Genomic DNA, 26,254 nt, shown 5'->3' with positions numbered 1-26,254 from the left:
TCAATATGTATTTTATAAATGGAGTGAATTAACAGATGCTGTTGGAACAGAAGTGCTGGGGTAGCGTTTATGTTTTTAGTGCTCTCTCTGGGCAGATGAGTTGTGTAGGAGTGTTATACAGGTACCTCGGGATGAAAGTCATGCTCGTCATTTCAGTGGATGTGTATTCTTAACCATTTTCTTTGACTATATTTTCAACCTCTTTATTACTCTTTTTATTCGTAGTGTTTGCTTATATGGTTTTATCATTTGTGCCATCAGTCTTGGGTTTGACTTGATTATAGCCCTTCATATTAAAAGACGAAAATTAAAGCCTCTCTGTCATGCTGAAAGGACAAGATTTTCTGTTAGCCAAGAGGAACTGATGATGACATACCTTGGGAACAGATTGCTTTAGTTCTATTATCTGTGTTGTCCATGCAGTCTTGGGTATGGAACTCTGGGTTGAAACTCTTCTAGAATACGGTTCTGGGTTTCCATACCCTTGACTGGGACAGCTGTAGAATGAATGGCTAATCCTGTTACATAGATGGGATTTGGGGACTTTACAGAGAAGAAAATACATTACAGAAATACATTGTGTAAGGCCTGTATTGAAAGAGTTCCCAGGAAGATTTCCATATGACATAATGAACTTTTGAAAAGTGTAATATATAAACGCTATGAAATACACTGCAATGATTTGGGAAATGTTTTCACCCTACCCTGTCTCAGTTTTGTGGGGGTAGTCTTAGAGCCATCTGCTGGTGAAGAAAAAAATGCATTTTTTTTCTTTCATGTTCTGCCATCAACTTTATGTTTGTCCTTAGAATGACTAAACACAAGTATTCTCTTTTTTTTAACATTCTTCTAAATCTGAAATATAATCCCATGGCTTAAAACGTGGTCTCCATGGTCAATCCCAGAGTTCCACAATGATTTGTCATATTCCAGACTCTGTTTTTTATGACTATATTATTTTTATCTCAAAAGCATGCTAATTCTTGGGCTTTTTTTTAATGGAGCACTTGTTTTATAGAATTAATGATTTAGAGACTAATCAGGATTAGATATTTATAAATATTCTCCTTTCAGCCATGGACAATAAGTAAGTGTTGGTAACATATTGGAAGTATCCATAATGTTATGAGTAAAAAAATTATTTCCTTCACTATTTTTCAGTTGTATCCAATACAGTGGAAGCTATCCATTGGTTATATATGCAGTTTGGAAAACTAATGTAGGTTGTTTGATCTCAAAGAGAAATATCTAATAGTTCAGTGCATACTCTACCCTTTTAATAATATCTTCATCTTGTTCAAAGAGAATCTCCACATTTGTACAAATTTAATGAAGAGCCTCTGGAAGTATAGATCAATCCATCAATAATACATGACCCATTTTGTTTTTCTTTGGGCATATTTAAAACTGTGCCTTCTCTGTGTCAAAGTTCAAAAGTCAAGTGCTCCATGTGATAAATTAGGTAGGGTCAAAAGTTATTGCAATGCAGTTTCAGAAGAGTGTCTCTGAATTTGCAGCTCATTCATGCTGAAGTGATGCACTATGGGAATTACTACCAAGCTCTGCTCGGCAACATCTGCTCTCCCTAAGTGAGTTAGTGCACGTCAGACATCTTTATGTCAGAATATTGCAGTGATGGATGCAGTCTTCAGAAAATGCTGCATAAAAATCTGGTGTGCCGTTCTGGCCATTAAGTGAAATTACTATTTAAATTAATGGCACTGTCACAGTTTATCTGTGCAAAGAATGAACGCTGATTAGGGTATTAAGTAATTAGCAATTTATCACACTGGAACAAGGTTGATAATAATTAAAGAAGTAATGGTTTACCAAAGAAACTAGAAAGCGAGTCACTTCTTGTTATGTGAGTGAAATCTTGGCTGAAAATTTTAATTCAGTGAAACAAAGATGAAGCTCTTTGTGAAAGAATGCATCTCTTTTTTTTTTTTCTTTTCTAGTGTAAAAACAGTTCATTATCAAAATTTTAGTTGACCTGTCAAAAGTCCCTCAGAGCGATCAGATGACTGATTAGGAGTTTGGAATTAGGTCAATGTCTGCATTTTGATTTTATACTGAAAGCATGGTGGAACCATAAAGTAATTTGGGAGTGGAGGCGGAGAATGTATTCTGCTCCCTAAAGGGCCGGTTTTCAGATTTTGATTGCTCTTTAAAATAGAAACATGAATTACTTTAAGAAAAGTGCTAGAGAAAAAAAATGACAGCAAAGAATCCAAGGTTGTATTTAAATGTCTGATCAGAAGGCAGCAGAAAAAAAACATGCACGAACAATATAAAACTTGAAGCTGTGGATTTTTTTGTGTGTGTATGTGAATTTTACCCATCGTAATGAAGACTCAGACTACAATGATAGCCCTGCAGTGTATATTTTTCTGAAGAAACTTTCCCTGGAAATGTTACAAACAACTAAAATTAATACTAAAGTACCAAAAAACCCACAGTTTACCTTTAAACCAATTACTTTGGACACGTATCACCTTTAAACATGGTTATGAAATGCAGTAATGATCAATGTATATTATTAATCAAAAGTTAAAATGTTTTAATATTGAACTTTTTTCAAAGTGGAAAGGTCAGTGAGAGGGTCCTTTGGAGTCATGAGTGGACAAACATCTTTCTTAAGGCATGTGTCAAATCAGTGTCTACTTTCGGTGATTTTTTTTAATAATCTAAAAAGTACTTAAAATTCATTTGTCTGTTATTAGGGGGCTATTTCATAGTGTACATATATGTACAGGACCAGATTAAACAATTTAGGACCCCTGGGCACTTTGAAGTTGAGTCTCTTTGTGTTATCAGTCAGGACTAATAATAAATAAACAAAATTATAATTAAATCATTCATCACATTGCACTGCTGTGTAACTGGATATAAATTCTACTATGATAGCCCAGTGACATGGGGTATATGTACCTTAATTTCTAGTTTAATCTGACTCTAGGGCATTGTTTGCTTATTCAGCCTTTTATGTCTATATTTTTGCTGTGTCTCTTCTATGGCAAGATCTAAATGACGTGAACTCAGGAAGTTACACTGAATTGGGTGGGAGAAAGGAGGCTCTTTGGTACTTCAGGTACACCTGTCTTTCACTGAGAAGTGTGGGTCAATGACTATCCCCACAAGGTCTTTCTGCCACCACCCTGCACCTCTTACCCACATCTAGCAATGGATCTACTTGCAGCTGGAAAAATGCTGGCCAACTGGTTTACCTGATCAGTGAGCATGATCAACTGGTTTTGAACACAAATCTCTCTTATCATCCGAGGATGGCTACAGTTGCTGCTGGATTCACAAGGAGCATCTATCTGTATCTTAGACAAAGGCAGGCAGAAACTTATAAGATGCTTAGGCAATGTCTCCAGTTCTAGGATGGTGCTCCCTCTCCACTGCCTAGCCTCTTATCCCAGAGTGCTTGGGTGACCTCCTCTCCCTTGTGAATTTCTAGAGATTTCTTCTGAGTTCCTGTGGTCCACTTCTTCCATAACAAGATGTTATCATCACAAAATGGGCAGGTAATTCTCATGACAGAAATCAGATCTTTTTTTTTTTTATGGAGCTTCAGAGAAGTTTGGCACCCTGCTGAATGATTTTTAGTACACTTCCTCTTGTGTGTTACCTAATTAGTGTCTAGTGCAAGAGCCCTAGACAGAAGGACCCCTCACTGTACATTTAAATCACTGTGCTAGGGAAATGCTACCTGAGCTATTGTACCATTTCAGTCTGAGTCTGACATTTTTATACCAAACTTTATAGCAGCCTCAGTTTTCTTCTCTTTTTTTAATTTCATATTCATATATAACATTTTATTGTTGCAGGGATGTTCTGTTGTGGGCTGGATTATGTGAATATGTCAGATACCATATGCTGCTCAGCTTCCAGTGGAGAGTCTAAAGCACATGTTAAAAAGAATGACCCAGTGCCAGTAAAATGCTGTGAGACTGAACTTATTCCAAAGAGCCAGGAATGCTGTAATGGAGTTGGATATAATCCTTTGAAATATGTTTGCTCTGACAAGATTTCAACTGGAATGATGATGAAGGTAATTGATAGAAAACCTCTCAGAGGCACTGATTTGACAACGGAAAGAGAAATACATTGTTCATAACTATTTTTCTAAAATAGGAATATAAAAACTCCTGTGTGCATTATTCATTTTCACATTACATCCATATTAATACCAAATGAGTTCGCTATGATTGATGTTATTGCAATGAATTCTAAAGGAATTAATAATGATTAGCTGTTCTCAGGAAGCTTTACCAGCACTTCAGATTAGTGCAGACAGAAAGTCTGAGATGCTGAAAGAGCGGGCATGGTGTTGTGAATGGAGATGAAAAGAAATTTAGCTTTTTTCCTCTAGTTCCCCAATCATAGGACTTCACTTTCTTTTAAGAGAGACTTCAGGTCCAGCAGATTCACTTAGTTGTGTTTATTTCATATTCCTAGAGACAGTGCAAGTTCAGCAAAAGCTAGCCAACCACAAAAATGAATAACCCTATGAGCATATCATTTATGTCTGTCCGTTGAGATGTTTCACATGCAGCCATGCCTTATTTGTTAGCATTAAACCTGACCACAGACTCCAGAAACCCACCATTTTAAGGAAAGGACTAGGAACATTTATTTGTCATTCAGTTCAGTTCAGTTCAGTCGCTCAGTCGTGTCCGACTCTTTGTGACCCCATGAATCGCAGCATGCCAGGCCTCCCTGTCCATCACCGACTCCCAGAGTTCACTCAGACTCATGTCCATTGAGTCAGTGATGCCATCCAGCCATCTCATCCTCTGTCGTCCCCTTTGACGGCTAAAAACGGCTGCTTTCATCAAAGACAATGGAAGAGATCTTGATGACGGAAGTAATTATACAATCTTTGTGTGAGCATCATGGACATGGAATGGACCATAAGTCTTGAGAGTTTTAGGGCCCTGGCAAGCACTTTGCAGCAATGAATATTAACACATAATACTGTTGAAGAGAATAGATACTTCACAGAAGTGAATAATCATACAAAATGCTCAATAAAAATAATGAGGATTTTTGTATATAAATTTTTTTAAAAGTCGATCTGATTTCATAGCAAATAGACTTGTGGACATGGTACCCCACTCCAGTACTCTTGCCTGGAAAATCCCATGGACGGAGCAGAGTGGAAGGCTGCAGTCCACGGGGTTGCTGAGGGTCGGGCACGAATGAGCAACTTCACTTTCACTGTTCACTTTCATGCATTGGAGAAGGAAATGGCAACCCACTCCAGTGTTCTTGCCTAGAGAATCCCAGGGATGGGGGAGCCTGGTGGGCTGCCGTCTATGGGGTTGCACATAGTCGGACAGGACTGAAGCAACTTAGCAGCAGCAGCAGCAGCAGACTTGTGGACACAGTTGGGGAAGGAGAGGGTGGGACAAATTGAATTAAGAGAGTAACATTGAAACATATGTTACCATTTGTAAAAAAGGTAGTGGGAATTTGTTGAATGACTCTGGGAACTCAAATCAGGTGTTCTGTGACAACCTAGAGGGGTGAGAGGTGAGAGGGAGGCTCAGAAGGCAGGAAACATATGTATACTATGGCTGATTCATGTTGATGTATGGCAGAAACCAACACATCATTGTAAAGCAATTATCTTCCAATTAAAAATAAATAAATTTTAAGAATCGATCTGATTTGAACAAAACTTTAATTAGCCAGTTCTATGAGAGAAATATAATCAACACTATGTTTCTAAAGTTTAAGTTTATTCCAGGCCAGTGTTTTCAGAAGTTTGGACCAGGACATTTTTCTTAAGAAATATTTTTATTACTTATAAAAATGCTTACTTATTATTACTTTTATTACCAGTCTTAAAGAACTGGTAATGTTGCAAGAATATGCCTTTGAAATAACAAGTTAGGAAGGATCTATGTAGAAAACTCTCCTTAAAGGGTCATTCATATTTGAAAAATAAAGATAGAAAACCTATTAGTTTCAGAAATGACACCATCATTCACAACTCATCTCGTGTTAGTAGCTCAGTCATGCCCGACTCTTTGTGACCCCATGGACTGTAGCCCATCAGGCTCCTCTATCCATGGGATTTCCCGGGCAAGAATACTGCCATGGGTTGCCATTTCCTTCTCTAGGGGATCTTCTTGACTCAGGAATCAAACCCAGATCTCCTGCATTGCAGGCAGATTCTTTACTGGCTGAACCACCAGGGAAGCCTCATTCACATCTATATGTTTCAGTATTGCCCACCTCACGTTTGATTCCCAGGCATCTGGTTTTGGTCAAGAAGACACAACTTCTTTTACAAGGAGACATTCAGAATATACCTGCAATGTTTTAAGGTGGCTTGCGTTGGCTCTATGAAGGCCAACTAACACTTGTATTTAAAATTCATATTTAAATGGTTGTGATCAGGAAAAAAAATTTTACATGCTGAATCAAGCAGTATGTCATAGGTAAAACTCAATCTCTAGACTCAATTTTGTTTCCTGAAGACCTTCCTAGAGCCTTCCATCTCCTGCTCCAGTCTGGACTGGATCTCTGTGGGGTTTCTGCATGGCTGTCCCAGCGAGTTTCCCAAAGCTGTCTCTTTGGGAAATCTCTTTCCTCCTTCTCTATGTTGGTCTCCCTGTATTCTGAGCCCCAGTTGTCCCTTCTTCATGAAGAATTGACTCTCTGGGTGTAGGTACGTGAAAGGTAAATATTTTGAAAGCTTGATATCTGAAATTATTGTAATTCTCCTTCCCACTGGATTGATAGCTTGTCTAGGTGTACAGTTCAAAAGAAAATAATTATTTCTACTCAGGATTTTGAATCCTTTTCTGATTTTTTAAAATTGTTATTGCTATTCCAATTCCTGTTTCTTTGTAGGCAACCATGCTGTTTTTCCCAACCGTTTTTAAGACATCCTCTTTTTTCTGCTTTTCTAAAATGTTGTGACAATGTGCCTCTATGTATATGCTATTATCACCATTATTAATATTGATAACGATATACTTCTTGTGGACTTTTTCAGGGTGGAGCCTCACGGTCTGCAGTTCTGGGGAATGCTATTTTATTATTTCTTTGATAATTTGCTCCCTCTTTTGCCTCTCTTTTCATTGATAAGTTGGGTGTTGGACTTCCTTAACTGATATTTTAATTTTTTTCCATCTTGTTTCTTGCCTGTTGACTCATCTTTTTCAGTGTTATAAGATATTGTCTTAACTTTATCTTTCCACCATTCTATTGATTTGTTGTGAAGTTTTTTTGGCTATCTTTTTTTTTTTTTTAGTTTTTGATGGCTCTTTCTTTTTTTGCCAATTATTACTTATTTATGGCATCCTACTCATTTCATCCATGAAATGTCTTTTTTTTTCCTCATTCTGAAAATATCATTCTGTTGTTGCTCTTTAAATTGTTTGTTTGCTTTGTCCTTTGAATTATCTTGCTTGTTTGATACTATTTTTTTGCCTATAAAATTTTGGTTTTCTCATTTATTTTATTGAAGTATAGTTGATTTACAGTGTTGCGTTCATTTCTGCTGTACAGCAAAGTGATTCAGGGGTGTGTGTGTGTGTGTGTGTGTGTGTGTGTGTGTGTGCTTTCTCATAATCTTCTCCATTATGGTTTAAGCTTGGTACTATCTCATTTTGTTCTTTTCCTTGTTTTGTTTTTGCTTCCTCTGACATTTTTTCTATGTTTTTAAACTTCTTTTTTTCCATTGGAGATTGACTGACATGTTGTTATATGTAGAAATCCATTGGTGGGGAACACAGTAGGGTCCTCATTATGGCAAGATGGCTTTTTGTCAGTAAATCACATTACCAAGAATCCTCAGTAGGTGTACTTAATGAAGTATCCTTAAGTGCTCCATCCTAGGTCTGGATGGGATACATACCCAGCCACCATATGGGGAATCCAGTAGAAACGAGGGGTTCTCACTGAGCAGGATGCAGATTTTTATTTAGTTTTCCCACTGTGGCTTATATCTTCCAAGGAACCCTCTCTAATTTTTTTTTAAAGCTTCACAAATTGTTTTCTAAGTTTCTCTCAGTTTTTTAATACTTCGCCAAATGCAGCCATAAGCACACATGTACACAGGCTCATGTACTAGCCTATGCTGTCTTGCCCAGAACAGTGAATTCAGGGGTACGTGGCTTGCTTTGACAGTCATCCCAAGGCCAAGTATTGCCAAACATTTAGCCACAGTATAACAGACCTTCTCAGATTCCCAAAACTCACTACAAATTTCTTTCCACCACTTGCTTAACCTGAAGCCAATGACACTTTATACTTTAGGGTTTTGTTGTTGTTATTAAGGAAACATTCAACTTCAAAGCACTAAATTATGTTTTTTCTATAACACATCGAACAATGCCAAGGTAAAAAGAAATGTCCTCATGTATGGAGTGGGTGAACAAAAGGAATTTTTTTAACTTTTCACAGGTTAGTCCAGGGTGGTTTCAGAAGCTCTCCTCCATGCAATGTCTCAGGAACCCAAGTCCCTTCCATATTGTGAGAAAAGGAAAAGAGTGGATGACTGTACATGTAGGGTCTTCCTTGGATGCAGAAAGCATCTCTTCTGAACATCATCATGCAGATATTTCTGGTCACATGACTCCTCCTCTTGTAGTCAGACTGGAAAATCTAGTGTTCCTAGGGAGAAAAGGCAAAAATGGACATTCCTGGGCACATACCATTGTCTCTGCCACATACATCCACATCCCAAAAAATAGGTGTTAGTTCTCTTCCTTAGACTTTCTATATTCCTTTATTGTCATTTGGTTGGGCTTTAAGAGGAAGTGAAGATAAATGCATGTGTTCAATTCACCATATTTAAGTGGAAATCCAGCTATATTTTTCTGAGCAGCTTTATTTTCATGATCTTTGGGAAAATTAACTTATTTTAGATAATAGAGAGATTCAATGTAGACCACTTTTAAATAGCTAGAATGATTTTAAATAAGTTATGCTACCTATATAAAAGGAAAATGAAGTAGAACTTTGTCTTGTAGAAATATTGCCTTATATCTATCTCCTGTAATTTCAGATGATGAAGTATTTCATTTTCTGAGCTTAAAGCCTACTTATACATATCAATAACTACAAAAAGCCCAGAGATTTACCAGATAAAAAGTTTACACATATAAATAATAATGATTATAATGACAGTTTATGAAATATTTAAATTTTATAAAACTTGGATGTAGAATACTTCTCATTGGTCCAGCATTCCTAAGAGCACACGAAGCACAGATTCTCAAATTTCACATTCTTTATTTTGTTTTTTCTCGAAAATTCCACCAGAAAAGTGTCAAAGCAACAATAATAAAATAATGACTACTATTATTATTTATAGTGTATCTACTAAGTGTAAGACATTTACATTCTGTCATTTGAGTCATGCAACAAACCCATATAGTAAATTGAACTTCCATTCTTTCACGGAAGAAGCTGAGGCTTTGAAAGTATAAGAGACTTGTTCAAGGTCACAGCACTAGTAAGTTGCAAAACTGGATTATGAGTCTAAATCTGTGTCATTTCAAAGTAACTTCTCTTTCTAGTAATACAGACTGCCTCCATTTCTTTTTTTTAAGAATTTTGAGATAGTCATTCATGAACTAAGCAGAAGAAAATTTCATTTGAGAGTTGTAGAAACCTAGCCCACCCATGTCTAAATGCAACTTTTAAATCTCCTCCCCCCGGCCCCCACTCTCCCCACCTCTACCACCTGACTTAGGAAACGAAAGCATGCAGAACCCTCTGCCCGGCATCCACGGAAGCCACAGCACACTGCGGCAGGTGCGACTTCAACTCTACCAGCCACGTTTGTACTGTGATAAGAGGATCTCACAGTTCCATCAGGAAGGATTCAATGGAAGAAATATGTTCATCTGCTGAAGAGACTGTTCATACGGGAAGTGTAAACACATTCTCTTTCACAGGTAACAGAGAGGGAGCCAACCTGCCTATGGCTTAGAAAGGAGAGTGACAGGCTGTTGAAAATGCAGATTTATTTCCCCCTGACCTCATCTCTTTCCTTCACCTCATATCAATTAATTTCATCATACTTAGGAGCCAGCTAGTTACCAGGTAATTAAAGGTACAATCTGGAACTGTTCAAAGTTAGTAGTTAAAACAACTTTTAAGTCTAACTTTAAATAGGAATGTATTTTAAAGTAAGCACATAGAGAAAAAAGAACGGAGGGATAAATTAGTTTTGCGACCTTTTATGGTATACACAGTTAATTTTAAATGAGCCTAATTTTCTCAAAAGTTTGAATGCAGACTTTCAGCAAATGCCATGAATGAATGTTGTTAATGTTATTCCTGCAAGCATAAAAGAGGGAGAAACATGCTTGTTCATTAAGACCTGACAGCATCATTCTGAGGAGGAGACAGAGTGCTCGGTGCAATCAGTATTCCCTTTCCTCTTCAGTCTGGGTCCAGAGGCTGTGCTCTCCCATAGTCTTTTTGGGGGTGTTCCCCAAGACAGCCACCATCTTGGGAGTAAGAACCTTCATGGTTATGGAGAACAGTAATTTCTAAGCCCCATCTCGGCCTTAAAGCATTAGTCCAAAATAGTGATTCTCAGGCTTAGCTGAGTGTAGAGAAAAATGCTGTGAATTTTAGGATTATCTCCAAAATAGTTCTGCCATCTATTCACTTTGTTTTATTCAACCATTTACTTAAGGCCGTACTTAAGTTTCTGTTTTTCGAAAATTAAATGTGTGTGTGCAACTGTGTGTATATATGTGTGTACACACATCTATTTAGAGTGAAATAGAATACATGCAAGTGACATAATTCAAGCAAGCTAAAGTCAAATAAATTCCACTCCATTCCATCATGACTGCATTGCCTGTACTAATGGCAGTTCTTGAGAAGGAAAATAATAAGGCAGGATACTGGGAGGAGAGGGAGTAGATTAGGGAGGGAAGGTAGGGGAATAAAGTTCACTGGGTATTATTTAGTTCCGGTGTTGTGCATTCTTTAAAGTATAGGTGATTTACAATGTGTGTTAATTTCTGCTATACAGCAAAGTGATTTGGCTATGTGTGTGTGTGTACTTTAAAATTCTTTTCCATTATGGTTAATCACAGGATATTGAATATAGCTCCCTGCCCTCTACAGTAGGACTTTGTTGTTTATCTCTTCTATATATAATAGTTTGCATCTCCCAACCCCCAAATCCCAACCCATTCCTCCCTCCCCCTGCCCCCACCACCACCACTTTGTGCTAGGCATTTTTAAACCTTACCTAACTTACCCTCAAAGCAATCAGGTAAGTATGATCATTTAACAGATGAGGAAACCAAAGGTCAGATCTGTAAATAAAAATAACTTATGGGGAAAGTGAGGTTCATATCACATCATTGTCAGGAGCAGCAGTCATAAGAGGACTCCGCACAGTGTAGGGCTCCTTTCTGGGTGCTCTCAACCTCCTTCAGGCTGTTTGTTACACCTGAAATGTGTTTCTTAACTCTCACACTCAAGGACAAGGTCAGAATTCACATCTGCAGTGAAGACTTCCCAAGTCCAGCCCTCTCTCCCTTCTGTGCTCCTGTGACACGTGATCAAGCCGTTCACCACCCCTACCATGCCATGCCTCATAGGCAGCTGGACACTTGTCTCATCTCTTCCACAAAAGGAACCGCCCTGTTTACCTTTTAGATTTATCACACTGTAAGCAAATAAAGAATATTTATTGTAGTGCCTTTAATTGGGAAAAGCCTCAGGAAAGAAGACAGTTGGACCACTAATCTCCTCCCAGCCCCTGTTATAGATTTAATTCATGTAAATAAAAGTAACTTATGGGGAAAGTGAGGTTCATATCACATCATTGTCAGGAGCAGCAGACATAAGAGGACCCCACACTCCCAAGGAGTGTAGGACTCCTTTCTGGGTGCCCCCAACCTCCTTCAAGCTGAAACCCTCATTTAAAACTTACTTTGTTTCCTTCTAAGATAATTCTGTACTTTTAGCTGCCTTTTTAAAACAGGGTCAAGATTTTGAAGGATTTTTGTGACATATTTGCGATAGACCTCTCCAGAAGAGAATAGTTGTTTCCAACTACTGATATAATATTGTGAAAGCTTTTAATGACCATATTTCAGATTATTTTGCCTACTGGAAAACAGTGTAAATTAAAAATGAAAAATGACAAAATTTTCTTCTTCATGAAAAAATTTAAGCATTCGAATGATGCTCAAATTCCACTGAGACCAATATAGACTAAAAAAGTCAGTTTTTTTAAGAGATTGGCAATTTAAACCTACCACCAGTGCTGACCAAAATTCATTTGTTCATGCAATCCTTTATTTATCAAAAAAGTTTATTAAATCCTTACTAATAACCAGTCCGTATGCCAGGACAGGCAGATTCTTTACCATCTGAGCTACCAGGGAAGCCCTTCATACCAGGACCTTTAAAACAAATAGGAATTTCCATCAGGGATTTGAAGCTAATAGGAAGAGATGGGGAAACAAATATGTAATTATCTCTAATATGAGAAATGATGTGCAGATAAGTTCTGTGATAGAGGTTAGCGTAGGATAATTTTGAAGAATATGACAAAGACACCTAAACTAGATTGGAGAGGTAAGGAAGGAGGAAAGACTTCAAGAGGATATTATGCCTGAGGAGAGAAGGGGAGGTGAACCAGGCAGAGAGAGAACCACATGCAAAGTATAGGAAGCAAGAGGAAGCTGAGCATGTCTGAAAAACAACAGTATCTCAGTATGGATGTAGCATGTATAAGGCAGAGAAAGTCATGGAGAAGAGGCCAGAGAGCAGGGCTCATATAATGAAGCCCTCTGAGGCCACACTAAGGAGTTCACCTTTGTGCAACAATGAGTGGATAGTAAAACTTTTTAAGCAATGGAATGACACAGTTATATACACATTTTTGGAAGGATTGTTCTGTCAGCTAAAAAAAAAAAAAAATGTATGGGATATTTCAGCAGTTAACAAGTAAATATTGAACAAACATACACCCCCTAATACCCAACACCCCCAATTATCAGAATATTAGCACCATGTAATGTATAAAATGATTCTGAGTTTGCAAGTAAAAGAGGAAAGAAGGAGAGTTAAAAATTCTGGCAAGGAACTAAGAGCTCTGAGAAATGAGAGAGATGATTGAGGAAAGGTAAAATTTCAACAAATGATTTCTTATGTGTAAACTAAAAAAAAAAAAAAAAAAAGCTTTTATGGGCTGGGAATGTCTTTGAAAAACCAGCCCTTATGGGAAAATACAGGATAAGACATGAGAGAGTCAAAGGAGAATGAAATACAGTGGAGGAAAAAACAGGAATGAAGTGTGGAGAGCTGGCATAGATAGAAATGGAAATGTGGGCTTGAAATGTACAGAATAACAGCTACTTGTAATGAGTAGTTTAATCTACTATAACAAGACATTCAAAACTCGAGTTACCGTCTGTGGGCCAGTGGACATTCTGGGAAGCTCACTCCCACAGGGTCATTCAGAATCTAGATTCTTCATCATGCTTCCAAGCGGTACAACCTGAGTTACCACAACACCCTAGTTCTAGCCCATCAGAAGGGGATAAGAATGCAAATGCAAGGCAAGTGATTTCCTCTTTAGAAAGTGCACAAATTGCCTATGTCACTTCCCACACTCCTTCCATTGTTGATAAGTCATGTGACTACACCAAACTGCAACTTGGTGACTACACCAAGTTGCAAAGGTAACTGGGAAATGTAGACTCTGACCAAGAGGTCTCTGGACAGAAGGGAGATCTGGGAACAGGTACCAGTTATCCTGAGAAAAATGAAGACAGAAATACATTTTTATAGCAATTTATATTTTATGAAGTTCTGCAACATAACTTACTGAATTTTATTTTCATACTAATTCTATAAAAGAAGCAGAGTAGGGCTTATTGTAAGGAGATGCATGTAAAGAGAATGTGATGAAATAACCCAAGTAGATAGAGCTGAGAATTAACCTGCATTCAGTGGAGATATGGCAGGTGGCCTGTCAGCCAAGGAGGACCTCTTCTGACCCTCCTGTCTAAGAAAGAGTTATCAGAAACTGCCGCACAAAAATACACATGTACATATTCAAAATTCACAGAATTAATTAAGTAGAAAGCAGATTTAAATAATTAAACTTTCAAGGAATGTTTTGGTAAATTTATAGCATTTGTACTTCCAAAGTTATTAAACCTCAAAATTGAACTAAGATGTTTCAGACACCTTTTGAGACACCATAGAATCATGTGGATGATTGTCTAAAACTTTAGCCAGACCAAAAATCTTAGCAAGTTGGCTTTGTTGTTTTAATTAGATTGGTTGGTTTGATTTTTGTTTTCTGGCTTGGTGGAAGATGGAAGGAAGAATATGTAGTGCAGTATATACGTGTCCGACTCTCTGCGACCCCACAGACGGCAGCCCACCAGGCTCCCTCATCCCTGGGGTTCGCCAGGCAAGAATACTGGAGTAGGTTGCCATTTCCTTCTCCAGTGCATGAAAGTGAAAAGTGAAAGTGAAGTTGCTCAGTCAAGTCCAACTCTTAGTGACCCCATGGACTGTATAGCCTACCAGGCTCCTCTGTCCATGAGATTTTCCAGGCAAGAGTACTGGAGTGAGTTGCCATTGCCTTCTCCGATATACAGTATGTATAATGGAGTGTGAATTCACTGTTATTCATTACAATGGTATCATGATGTGCTAAGTTTCAATTCCTGTATCTCATAACTACATTATAATTCATACAGTAATTTAATAAACTAATATTGACAATGTAATAATTGGTAAAGCTTATAATAATAAAATTATAAAAGAATGCTGCCAAACCTGCCTCATGCAGAAGAGATCATGAACTTGGGAAGCGTTAACATCTAATGTACATTAGTTGGATGCTTTTATTTTTCAATCTGTTTTCTAATGTATCCATAGCTCTCTATTCAGAAAGGTGAATTCTATTCTGTGCAATTTCATATCTCTGTGTCTTTCATATTTCTAAATATTGTAATAAACACAATGTTTGTTATGATTCAGAAAGTAAAGACATTCAAGTTTTTATTTACATACACTGGGATTAGTACATGAGGCATTTATTTTTAACTCTTTAAAGGTTTTGACATTCATTTTCAATAGGATGGTAAAAAAGTTTTTTAATTTTTTGAAAAAACTTCACTGTCTGATTTTCTGTCTTTCCAGATGTGAACCTGGAGCCCTACATGATGTATGAGTATAGGATTTCTGCCTGGAATCGCTATGGGCGAGGATTCAGCAAGGCAGTTAGAGCCAGAACAAAGGAAGATGTGCCTGAAGGCGTGAGTCCCCCCAGGTGGACAAAAATGGATCATCTTGATGATGTAATAGTCTTAAGCTGGAAGAAACCTATACAGTCAAATGGTATGAAACTATTTTTAAAATTAAAATAACATAATCCAATTAAATCCATAAGGGAACGGAAATTAGTGAGATGCATTTCATTGGCACACATCTAACCATAAAAAGGGAACTTCAGTTTTATGGGGAAACAGTGTCAGACTTTATTTTTGGGGGGCTCCAAAATCACTGCAGATGGTGATTGCAGCCATGAAATTAAAAGACGCTTACTCCTTGGAAGGAAAGTTATGACAAACCTAGATAGCATATGCAAAAGCAGAGATATTACTTTCCCAACAAAGGTCCATCTAGTCAAGGCTATGGTTTTTCCAGTGGTCATGTACGGATGTGAGAGTTGAACTGTGAAGAAAGCTGAGCGCCGAAGAATTGATGCTTTTGAACTGTGGTGTTGGAGAAGACTCTTGAGAGTCCCTTGGACTGCAAGGAGATCCAACCAGTCCATCCTAATGGAGAGCAGTCCTGGGTGTTCATTGCAAGGACTGATGCTGAGGCTGAAACTCCAGTACTTTGGCCACCTCATGCAAAGAGTTGACTCATTGGAAAAGACTCTGATGCTGGGAGGGATTGGGGGCAGGAGGAGAAGGGGATGATAAGATGAGATGGCTGGATGGCATCACTGACTAGATGCACATGAGTTTGGGTGAACTCCAGGAGTTGGTGATGGACAAGGAGGCCTGGCGTGCTGCGATTCATGGGGTCGCAGAGTTGGACATGACTGAGTGACTGAACTGAACTAAATCATTCATTTGTGAATTAGCCCTCACAAATGTTTAGCCCAAAATTATTATTTTCTTTGAATCCCAGCATATATCTGAGCTGCTTTCAAATAAGCAAAGCATGTTACAGGAAGGCAAAATAGTTTTGAAAGTAAATGTTTGACAGTTGAGGGGAAATAAACAATTGACTCTGATTATTTATGTCAAGAATCTATCTCCTCCATAAGAGTGGGTGTAATTAAGAACTGCTTCAACATAGTAATGTAATAGCAAATTAAAATTAAATAATGCTGTATTATCCCATTTCTTCAGAACTTTCAGTTCAGTTCAGTTGCTCAGTCGTGTCTGATTCTTTGCGACCCTATGAATTGCAGTACTCCGGGCCTCCCTGTCCATCACCAACTCCTGGAGTTCACCCAAACTCATGTGCATTGAGTCGGTGATGCCATCAAGCCATCTCATCCTCTGTCGTCCCCTTCTCTTCCTGCCCTCAATCCCTGCCAGCATCAGAGTCTTTTCCAATGAGTCACCTCTTTGCATGAGGTGGCCAAAGTACTGGAGTTTCAACTTTAGCATCAGTCCTTCCAAAGAACACCCAGGACTGGTCTCCATTAGGATGGACTGGTTGGATCTCCTTGCAGTCCAAGGGACTCTCAAGAGTCTTCTCCAACACCACAGCTCAAAAGCATCAATTCTTTGGCTCTCAGCTTTCTTCACAGTCCAATTCTCACATCCATACATGACCACTGGAAAAACCATAGCCTTGACTAGACGGACATTTGTTGGCAAAGCAATGTCTCTGCTTTTGAATATGCTATCTAGGTTTGTCATAACTTTCCTTCCAAGGAGTAAGCATCTTTTAATTTCATGGCTGCAATCACCATCTGCAGTGATTTTGGAGCCCCCAAAAATAAAGTCTGACAGTGTTTCCACTGTTTCCCCATCTATTTCCTATGAAGTGTTGGGACCAGATGCCATGATCTTCGTTTTCGGAATGTTGAGCTTTAAGAACTCTAAGCCATCTAATTTGTTTGCAAATGGTTCAAAGACTCCCACACTCAAATTTAAGCATTTGTCTGTCTCTTTTAGGTCCTATTATTGCCTACATTCTTCTCCGAAATGGAATTGAATGTTTTCGAGGAACATCACTGAGCTTCTCTGATACGGAAGGAATTCAGCCCTTTATGGAGTATTCATACCAGCTGAAAGCTTGCACAGTTGCTGGCTGTGCTACCAGCAGCAAGGTAAGAGAAGTTTGCTTAAACTCTGGACAGAACTGCCCAGTGTCAAGACTGTAGGAAGGTCCAGGCTATGAGTAATGTTTCCAGTGACAGAAAACAGTCAATAAAGTAAGGTGTCCATATCGCATCTCAACTGAGTATCAACACTTCCATCTGAAAGGATAGATCACTGAAAGAGAGATTTATTTAAATATCAATATTTCCTTCACAAAAAGAAAAAAACTTGAACCAATATTATCCTCTTAATCCCCTTCTCCTTCACCAACCACTTTTAGTTGGTCTTTAATAAATTCATAATAATTCCCAAGCCATTTCTCAGTTTAAAAACAGAAATTCTATTTAAATATCATATCAACAAAAATTGCCATTTCTTGTAAAACAGAGCAAAGGGCAAAGGAATCTGACATAGGGAAATAAAATAGTTCCAAGCCTTCTCCAACAGCCTTGAGAAGAATCAGTAGTCAACTCTATGTAGGGGAATTAAAATGAAGTATCATAGGTATTTTCAAAGTATCTGGCTTGACAAATTTGTAGGTCATGGTGCCATTTTGAAAGCAAATAAGGAAACAAAAATATATATTCATAGTGTGTGTGTGTGTGTATATATATATATATATATATGAATTTTACTCAGCCACAAAAGTTAATTAAATAATGTCATTTGCAGCAACATCAACAGACCAAGAGATTATCATACTAAGTGAATAAGCCAGAGAAAGACAAATAACATGATACCACTTATATGTGTAATCTAAAAGAATGGATACAAAGTCTTTTCTTTGTAAGAAAGGACATATTTACAAGATAAAAATAGTTTCACAGACATAGAAAACAAGTTTATGATTACCAAAGGGGAAAGTGGGGAGAAAGGATAAATTAGGAATTTGGGATTAACATATACACACTGCTGCTGCTGCTGCTGCTAAGTAGCTTCAGTCATGTCCAACTCTGTGCGACCCCATAGACGGCAGCCCACCAGGCTCCCCCGTCCCTGGGATTCTCCAGGCAAGAGCACTGGAGTAGGTTGCCATCTCCTTCTCCAGTGCATGAAAGTGAAAAATGAAAGTGAAGTTGCTCAGTCGTGTCCGACTCTTAGTGACCCTGTGAACTGCAGCCCACCAGGCTCCTCCGTCCATGGGATTTTCCAGGCAAGAGTACTGGAGTGGGGTGCCATTGCCTTCTCCGCATATACATACTACTATATATATAAAGTAAACAAGGACCTACTGTATAGCATAGGGGGCTATGCTCAATATTTCATAATAATCTATAGAGGAAAGAATCTGAATAAGAATATGCACACACACACATATATGTATATAACCACGTCACTTTGGTGTATGCCTGAAACTAACACAATTCAGTTTTTTTTTTTAAAGAAAAGTTAAAAGGAAAGAATGATTAACATTTTTAAAGCTTTCACAAATATATGTCAGAGGAGGAGAAGATACCAGAATGATTGTTGTTCAGGCACTCAGCCATGTCCGACTCTTTGCGACCCCATGGAAGGGAAGAGGCCCTTCCAAGAGCCCCATGCCAGGCTTCCCTGTCCTTCACTATCTCCCAGAGTTTGCTCAACTCATATCCATTGAGTTGATGCTGCCATCCAACCATCTAATCCTGTCACTCGCTTCTCCTCCTGCTTTCAATCCTTCCCAGCACCAGCGTCTTTTCCAATGAATCAGCTCTTTGCAACAGGTGGACAAAAATTCGGAGCTTCAGCTTCATCATCAGTTCTTCCAATGAATATTTAGAACTGATTTGACTGGTTTGATCACCTTGTAGTCAAAAGGATTCTCAAGAGTCTTTTTCAACACCACAGTTCAAAAGCATCAATTCTTCGACTCTCAGCCTTCTTTATAGTCCAATTATCCCATTCATACATGACTACTGGATAAACCATAGCTTTGACTATATGCACCTTTGTCAGCAAAGTTATGTCTCTGCTTTTTAATGTGCTGTCTAGGTTGGTCATAGCTTTTCTTCCAAAGAGCAAGAATCTTTTAATATCATGACTGCAGTCACCATCTGCAGTGATATTGGAGCCCAAGAAAATAAAGTCTGTAACTGTTTCCATTGTTTCCCCATCTATTTGCCATGAAGTGATGGGACCAGGTGCCATGATCTTAGTTTTCTGAATGTTGAGTTTTAAGCCAGCTTTTTCACTCTCCTCTTCATCTTCATTAAGAGGTTCTTTTGTTCCTCTTCACTTTCTGCTGTCAGGGTGATGTCATCAGCATATCTGAGCTTATTGATATTTCTCCCAGCAATTTTGATTCCAGCTTATGATTCATCCAGCCTGACATGTCATATGTTCTCTGCATAGAAATTAAATAAGTAGGATGACAATATACAGCCTTGATATACCCCTTTCCCAAATTTGAACCAGTCCATTGTTCCATGTCTAGTTCTAACTGCTCCTTCTTGACCTGCATAGAGGTTTCTCATGAGGCAAGTAAGGTGGTCTGATATTCCCATCTCTTGAAAATTTTTCCACAGTTTGCTGTGATCCATACAGACAAAGGCTATAGAGTAGTCAATGAAGCAGATGTTTTTCTGGAATTCTCTTGCTTTTTCTATGATCCAGCAGAGGTTGGCAATTTGATCTCTGGTTCCTCTGCCTTTTCTAAATCCATGTTGTACATCTGGAAGTTCTTGGTCACATACTGTTGAAGCAATTTTATTTGGTACTTTAAGTGAAAGTGTCTATAGTCAGAAGCTGGATTAAGAAGTGACTGAAATTTGTTGGAAAGATCTATGGAGGAAGTTGAAGCAATGAGTTTGAATATGGTCATTTAAGAATAGACAGAGGGACAAAAACCAAAAACCGTAGATGACCAGCCACCTTGAGGGAGCTACTAAATGAAAAAAGGAAAAAGTAATCAAACAATTTGGGAGGAAAATAAGGAAAGAGCCATTTCACCAATGCCAAACTAGTCAAAGGAAACGCAGTTTTCATATGGTTTAAACTTGAGAAGCTCAGCATCTTTGAACACTGTTGAAGAACCATCCAAATACAATTTTCATTCAGACCTATCAGTTGCACCCCGTCATCTGGACAGATGGCAGCTGATTGGCCCAATCAAAAATTATGGTCCAAAGGGTCCTAGAACCATTCTGCTTTTCACATAACACATCTCCTTCCTACCAGATGCCAAAACAATGCGTGAGAAAGCAAAATCAGACTTAATTCTGTGAAAAAATAAAGGCAGCCAATTTTTCCATCCAAATATACTTTGATAATGTTGAGCAAATCACTGGTTGATTTACCTTTTTTTTCTTCTCACTTGGTTCTCTTTTAGAACATTGGTGCAGACACTATAAAGTCATCCTGGGTATCATAGGAGGAAAGGCTGGGTATCATACCAAAAAGGCTGCCCATTTACACTGTTCAAAGTATATTATATGCAAGCAAGTTCAGATGTGGGTTTTGCTCCAAATTTACTGGTGCTTAAAATGTACAAAATCAGGCTGTTAAAATGCAAAGACACCGATGGGCCATATGGAAGAGAGTTATCAAGCGTTCTCTAGTAAGACAGTCTGCCAGCCAGCTTTTACTTGTTTAAACTGAGGACTGCACTCTGCCATCAAAACTGTTGTTGAACCGCTGTGATAAATGGTAGTCTAAGACTTAGGAATACATTCAAGGTCAGATTTCATTGTTTGAATAGGATGGTAGAGAATTTTAAAAAGAGGGACTGCTTCTCTAAGCCCAGCTAATGATATGCCAAGCTAACACAACATTTTAAAACAAAAGTGACATTCTCATTGATCAGAATACCTAGTGTACTATTCCAAGAAATTGCTGTTTAATTCCTGTGTTTTCAGGTCGTTGCAGCTACCACCCAAGGAATCCCGCAGAATATCCCTCCGCCTAGAGTCACGGCCCCCAGTGCAGAGGCTCTGCATGTGAGTTGGCATGTCCCTCCGAAGCCAAATGGCGTCATTAAAGAGTACCAGCTCAGGCAGGTTGGGAAAGGTCTCATCTACACTGACACCACTGACAGGAGGCAGCATACGGTCACAGGTAAAAAAAAAAAAAAAAAAAGAGGAAAACCTACCGGAAGAGTCTGTCACTGTGGTTAGGGGGGCAAAGCCTCCCAGGGGTGTGTGTTTGATATATGAGGTCACTTCGAGAGGACGTGTTCTCTTGACATATGGTCAGGTCCCACTTATCCATGCTAATAGAAGAGCCCACACTGGCAGCAATAAGCTACAACAGCAGATAACTTCAGAAATAATTTATATTTGGCTTTGATATGCATTATGTGTAGGGTTTTTGCATCAGTATTAAGGTTTGTTTTTTTTTTTTTTCCCCAGACTAACAGTAAGATGCATTTTCATTCCCCAAGGATATACTGGTAGTTAATGGGGCTAGGAGAGCCAGGAATGTACTTGAAGGAAGGAGAAAAATCAACCAGAGGCTAACATTTATCTACTGTGTGGGTAATTAATACACAGAATAGTTAACAGTTGACTGGTTGTGACAATTTGTTGTTATTATTAACATTAATTAATAGTAATTGTATTATTTTGTTGCTTATTATAACATGTATTATAATTAGCTTTAATAATATAGTAATAGTACAGTATTATAATATAGTGTCAGAAATTACTAGCAGTGATTATAATAATAATTAACATGTTTTAGTCTGAATGTCAGTCCTGAATAAAAGCAATTTCTGATTTACCCAGTCTAGGTCAGCTTTGCTGATACACCCTCACATCACCTTGTTTTATTTTCACCATAGACCTTTCATTGCCTGACAGTGTTTGCTTTTTATTTGACTTTTTTGTCCTGCTCCTTTGGAATATTTCTACCTACTTCAATCCCATGCCTTGAGCTCCCAGAACAATCCATGACACAGCAGTAGGTGCTAAATAAATGTTTGAGAATAAGTGAATTTAATGTGTTGAATACTGTCCTAAGCCTTGGCATTTACTGTTTAATTTGATCCTCATCACAAACCTATGGGGAAGAGAGAATTATTACCCTCATCGTACCGAATAGAATGCTTCAAGAGAATTAGTAACTTAGCTCATCATTTGAGTCATCCCAGACAGCTGTGTAAATTTGTTTAGTTTCTGAGAACACAAGCAGAAGTTTACAAACTTTCACTCTTTCCCTATTGTCAGAACCTCCCAACTCCGCCCAACCCTTCCCACCCAGCACCCCACCCCCACCCCTGCCTCAGTCTTCCTGAGTGAATGAATGCCTTGCTTCCATTGGACCCTATACTTAGCAGGGTACATTGATACCAGGGATGATGAAACTCACGCCGAAGTGCAGGAAGGCCTGGAAAAGCAAGCCTGATTTTTCCTTAGAGGAGATGCAGGCTGTGCTATACAGGTGGAAAAAATAAATTCATCGTGATTTACTCTCAACTGGACAATTCCGACACACAGCAAGCACTCACTGACAGATGTCCACTGTTTTCCAGAAGTGCCATAAGCCTACAGAAGGTGCTTAATAAAATATTTGCGGACTAGCACATTGCAATCCTGATCTGAAGATCCTGAGCTAAGCTGATGATAATGGGGATGGGAAAGCCGTCATCCATTTAGATGATCAAATTTGTTCCTTATTTCAGTAAAAATGAAAATCATCACCAGTAATTAAAATGATGTTATTTTCCATGATAAAAACTTACATGTATATGGTGATTTATAATTTTAAAGAACCACTGCATTTTGACTCCTGTGATTCTCATCGCAGCCTTGTAAATGAGGGATGTTTTAAACACATGACTGACCAGGGAATTTTTGCAGAAACTAATGCCTGTAGCGTTAGTACATCTCTGGTCAATAATGTGTTAATATCCACATTGGAAAAATGAAGGTGAAAACTGGCCTACTCAGGGTGCCCAAGGCATTTACTGCTTCCATCTATGAGGAAATCAGAATATCATTTCATTCAAAAAAATAAAAGACATGTAACCTGCTTGTTGTGTTCTAGATAGTATAGTAAGTGCTCCAAAATTAGACGGCTGCTCTTGAGAAGCTCCCGATACTAGTGACGAGTTAAGGACTAGCTTGTATAGTGCTGCTCCAACAGAACTCTGTACCGAATGGGGTAGAAGAAATCAAAAGAATGACTTAGAAAGGCCGTGGAATGTTCATTTACAGAGTTTTGAAAGCAAAGTTAAGGTCAATGAAGACTTTGTAGCGATAAAAGTTTCACCATAAACTGGGATACAAGGATGAAGAATTCTCTTCCTACAGAATCTGTATACTCAATCAGCATAGGCTTCGAACTATTGCCAGCTGTAATGGTTTCCATTTTTAGAAACCAACAGTTACATGCCAGCAGACCAAATTCAATTGCATTGTTCAAAACAACAGAATTGATAACGTTCTTAATTATAAAATAATTGCAAAGATTTTTGTTTAAATACTTTCACTCCACCAGTTATTCTATTATCATTTTTTATGACCTTTTTCACGTCGCAGAAGATTTTATGTGCATAACTTAATGTGAAAGTTCCTCTTTTATTGGGATAAACATTTTGAAGTTTTCCCACCTAATTTGAGTTCTTTTAAGATTATAAAAGGGAAAAAAAATCTGTTAGAATTCATTTCATCCATCCCTCTGTATAATTTTAGACAGATTAGGAAGGTACTTCACTTGGACAATATAGTCCTAAATAGATTTCTTTGTTAAATGAGTAAATATAACTTTATTCAAAAAAATCCTTACTAAGTATACTCTCACATATGTAGTTCCTATGGGACAGGTGTGGTGCTTGGCATTAGAAAATCTGAAACCCGAGACTTGTGTAGTGTTCACACATTTTATCTGCCAGGGAAGATTCAGTTCCATGGTTAGTTGACTGATCAAATTCAGTAGGGAACTATTTTATGATGGGAATGACTGTTTTATTGAGTTTATGAAGTGAACTAAAATAATCAAATTTATTTCACATTCAATCTCAAACATTTGATTGAAGAGCTGCCCCAACCCCCCCAGAGATAAAGGTTTTGATTTTTCTCATCATTTCCAAAACCACGGCATTCCCTGAGTCACAGTCAAACACTGATGAAGCTGTAGCTCTAGTCATCCAGGAACCTGAGAATCTAGGTCCCTAGATATGACAGAAGGGAAAGAGGGCACCTAGCACCAGCCCCATTGTCTCCATGCTTATTTTTAATTACCTCAAAGCTTTAGAAACATGATCCCGTAAATGCTTTGTGGGAATAGAGGCAAATGCACTCATCATGTGAAATCCATAAATTGCTTATAATCCTCTCAAGATGTTAAAAAAAAAAAAGCATTAAGTAATTGAAGACAGGAAGTCCTCAGTTAATTATTTAGAGGTGTTATCAATGCTCTAAGTAAACCAAGGCGCTTTCTGCTATCTCACTGAGCCCAGTACCATGGGGACCAAGGGTAGCAGCCATCATCTTCTCAGATTCACTAATGCAAACAGCGCATGGCAGCTTGTCAATAAAAGACCTTTTCATATCATTTATTACTAGACATGCCCACCATCCTGCTCAGAGCAAATGGGATGTCAGTGATGGCATTGTTTCACTTTGGGTTGCCACACTTGAAACGTGGACCTCCTAACGTGGGCATCGGGGTAGAGGAGAGGGGGGAAAGGATTAACGAAATGATTAGGGACACCGAGAACAAAATGAATTAATCATGCCCTCTTTAGCAGCAGACATGATAAGGGCTTATGTGTCTCTTAACTCTGGGGGAAATGTTTTCCAAATAATTCATTGGAAGTTGCTCATGGTTTCATTTCAGTGAAAGGGAAGAGTTACCAGCCTTAAGTTAACAAGGAAAGAATAATCTGTCTCCCTTTCTCATACTATTAGAAACTTGTAGAAACCTTCTGTGATAAAATAGCATAAATCCTACCAGGGCTAATTATAGCAGAAAGTGTACTACTAATGTACTGAAACAGATATAGTACATATTACTTTTGAAACAAAGAAAACATAGTTTGACCATCCATATTCCAAAATGTGGACATTTTTTACATGAAGATTTTACATTTAGGTAACTCCATCATGTGTTCCCATAGTATCCTACACTTGACTCTCATGGTATGTATTATGCGTCATTGAATATCCTTTTACTTATCTCTACTCCTCAACCAGAAGATAAAGTTTTTTTTAAGAACAGAGGCAGCAGCTTCCTTTTGCCATTGTGTTACCTGTACTGTGACCTATCCCAGTAACTAACAGACATTAAGTGTTTTGAAAATCCTTATTGAATGAATAAATGTTGAGTAGTAAACTCTTGGGTTGGCCAAAAATTTCATTCCAGTTTTTCCATTACAGCTTACAGAAAAACCCAAACAAAAATTTTGGGCAACCCAGTAGTATCTGAACTAGATTCCATGATTGATTGGATATAAAAATCACAGTCAGACACAGCTAAAGCTCAGGATGGGTGACACAATCTGCAAAGCCCAATGCAGAATGAAAGCGTGGGGCTCCTTTGTTCAAAAACCATTAAGAATTTCAGGATGATGAAAACTGACCCATGCTCAGGATCCTTCTTAGCATGGTCTGAGGTTACTATATAGCTTTTGTGCCCTGGTCTCTGGCAGTTTGAATTCCTTGGCACTAAACTTCTTTTTTAATTATATTAGAGTATAGTTGATTTACAAGGTTGTATTGCTTTCAAGTATACAGCAAGCTGATTCATACACACACATATATATACATATATCCATTCTTTTTCAGATACCTTTTCCTTATACGTTATTACAAAGTATTCAGTAGAATTCCCTGTGCTATACAGTAGGTCCTTGTTGATTATCTATTTTATATATAGTAGTGGTCACTATAAACAAAGCTATTGGAGGTGATGGAATTCTAGCTGAGCTATTTCAGATTCTAAAAGATGATGCTGTGAAAGTGCTGCACACAATATGCCAGCAAATTTGGAAAATTCAGCAGTGGCCAAAGGACTGGGAAAAG

At 38.2% G+C, this 26,254-nt stretch overlaps 1 protein-coding gene across 1 annotated transcript in view; it reads left to right on the top strand.

Moving 5' to 3' along the window:
• USH2A (usherin) overlaps positions 1 to 26,254 on the top strand; it is a 930,103-nt gene that overhangs the window by 710,272 nt on the left and 193,577 nt on the right. The window contains exons 50-54 of the mRNA XM_068986285.1: positions 3,834 to 4,057; positions 9,722 to 9,926; positions 15,169 to 15,366; positions 17,169 to 17,323; positions 21,149 to 21,347. Coding sequence (XP_068842386.1) covers positions 3,834 to 4,057; positions 9,722 to 9,926; positions 15,169 to 15,366; positions 17,169 to 17,323; positions 21,149 to 21,347 — 981 coding nt within the window. The remainder of the gene's footprint in view (positions 1 to 3,833; positions 4,058 to 9,721; positions 9,927 to 15,168; positions 15,367 to 17,168; positions 17,324 to 21,148; positions 21,348 to 26,254) is intronic.

Source organism: Capricornis sumatraensis, chromosome 14, assembly GCF_032405125.1.
Source record: "Capricornis sumatraensis isolate serow.1 chromosome 14, serow.2, whole genome shotgun sequence".
In the NCBI taxonomy this organism is placed as follows: Eukaryota; Metazoa; Chordata; class Mammalia; order Artiodactyla; family Bovidae; genus Capricornis; species Capricornis sumatraensis.
This window is presented reverse-complemented; position numbering and strand designations above follow the sequence as displayed.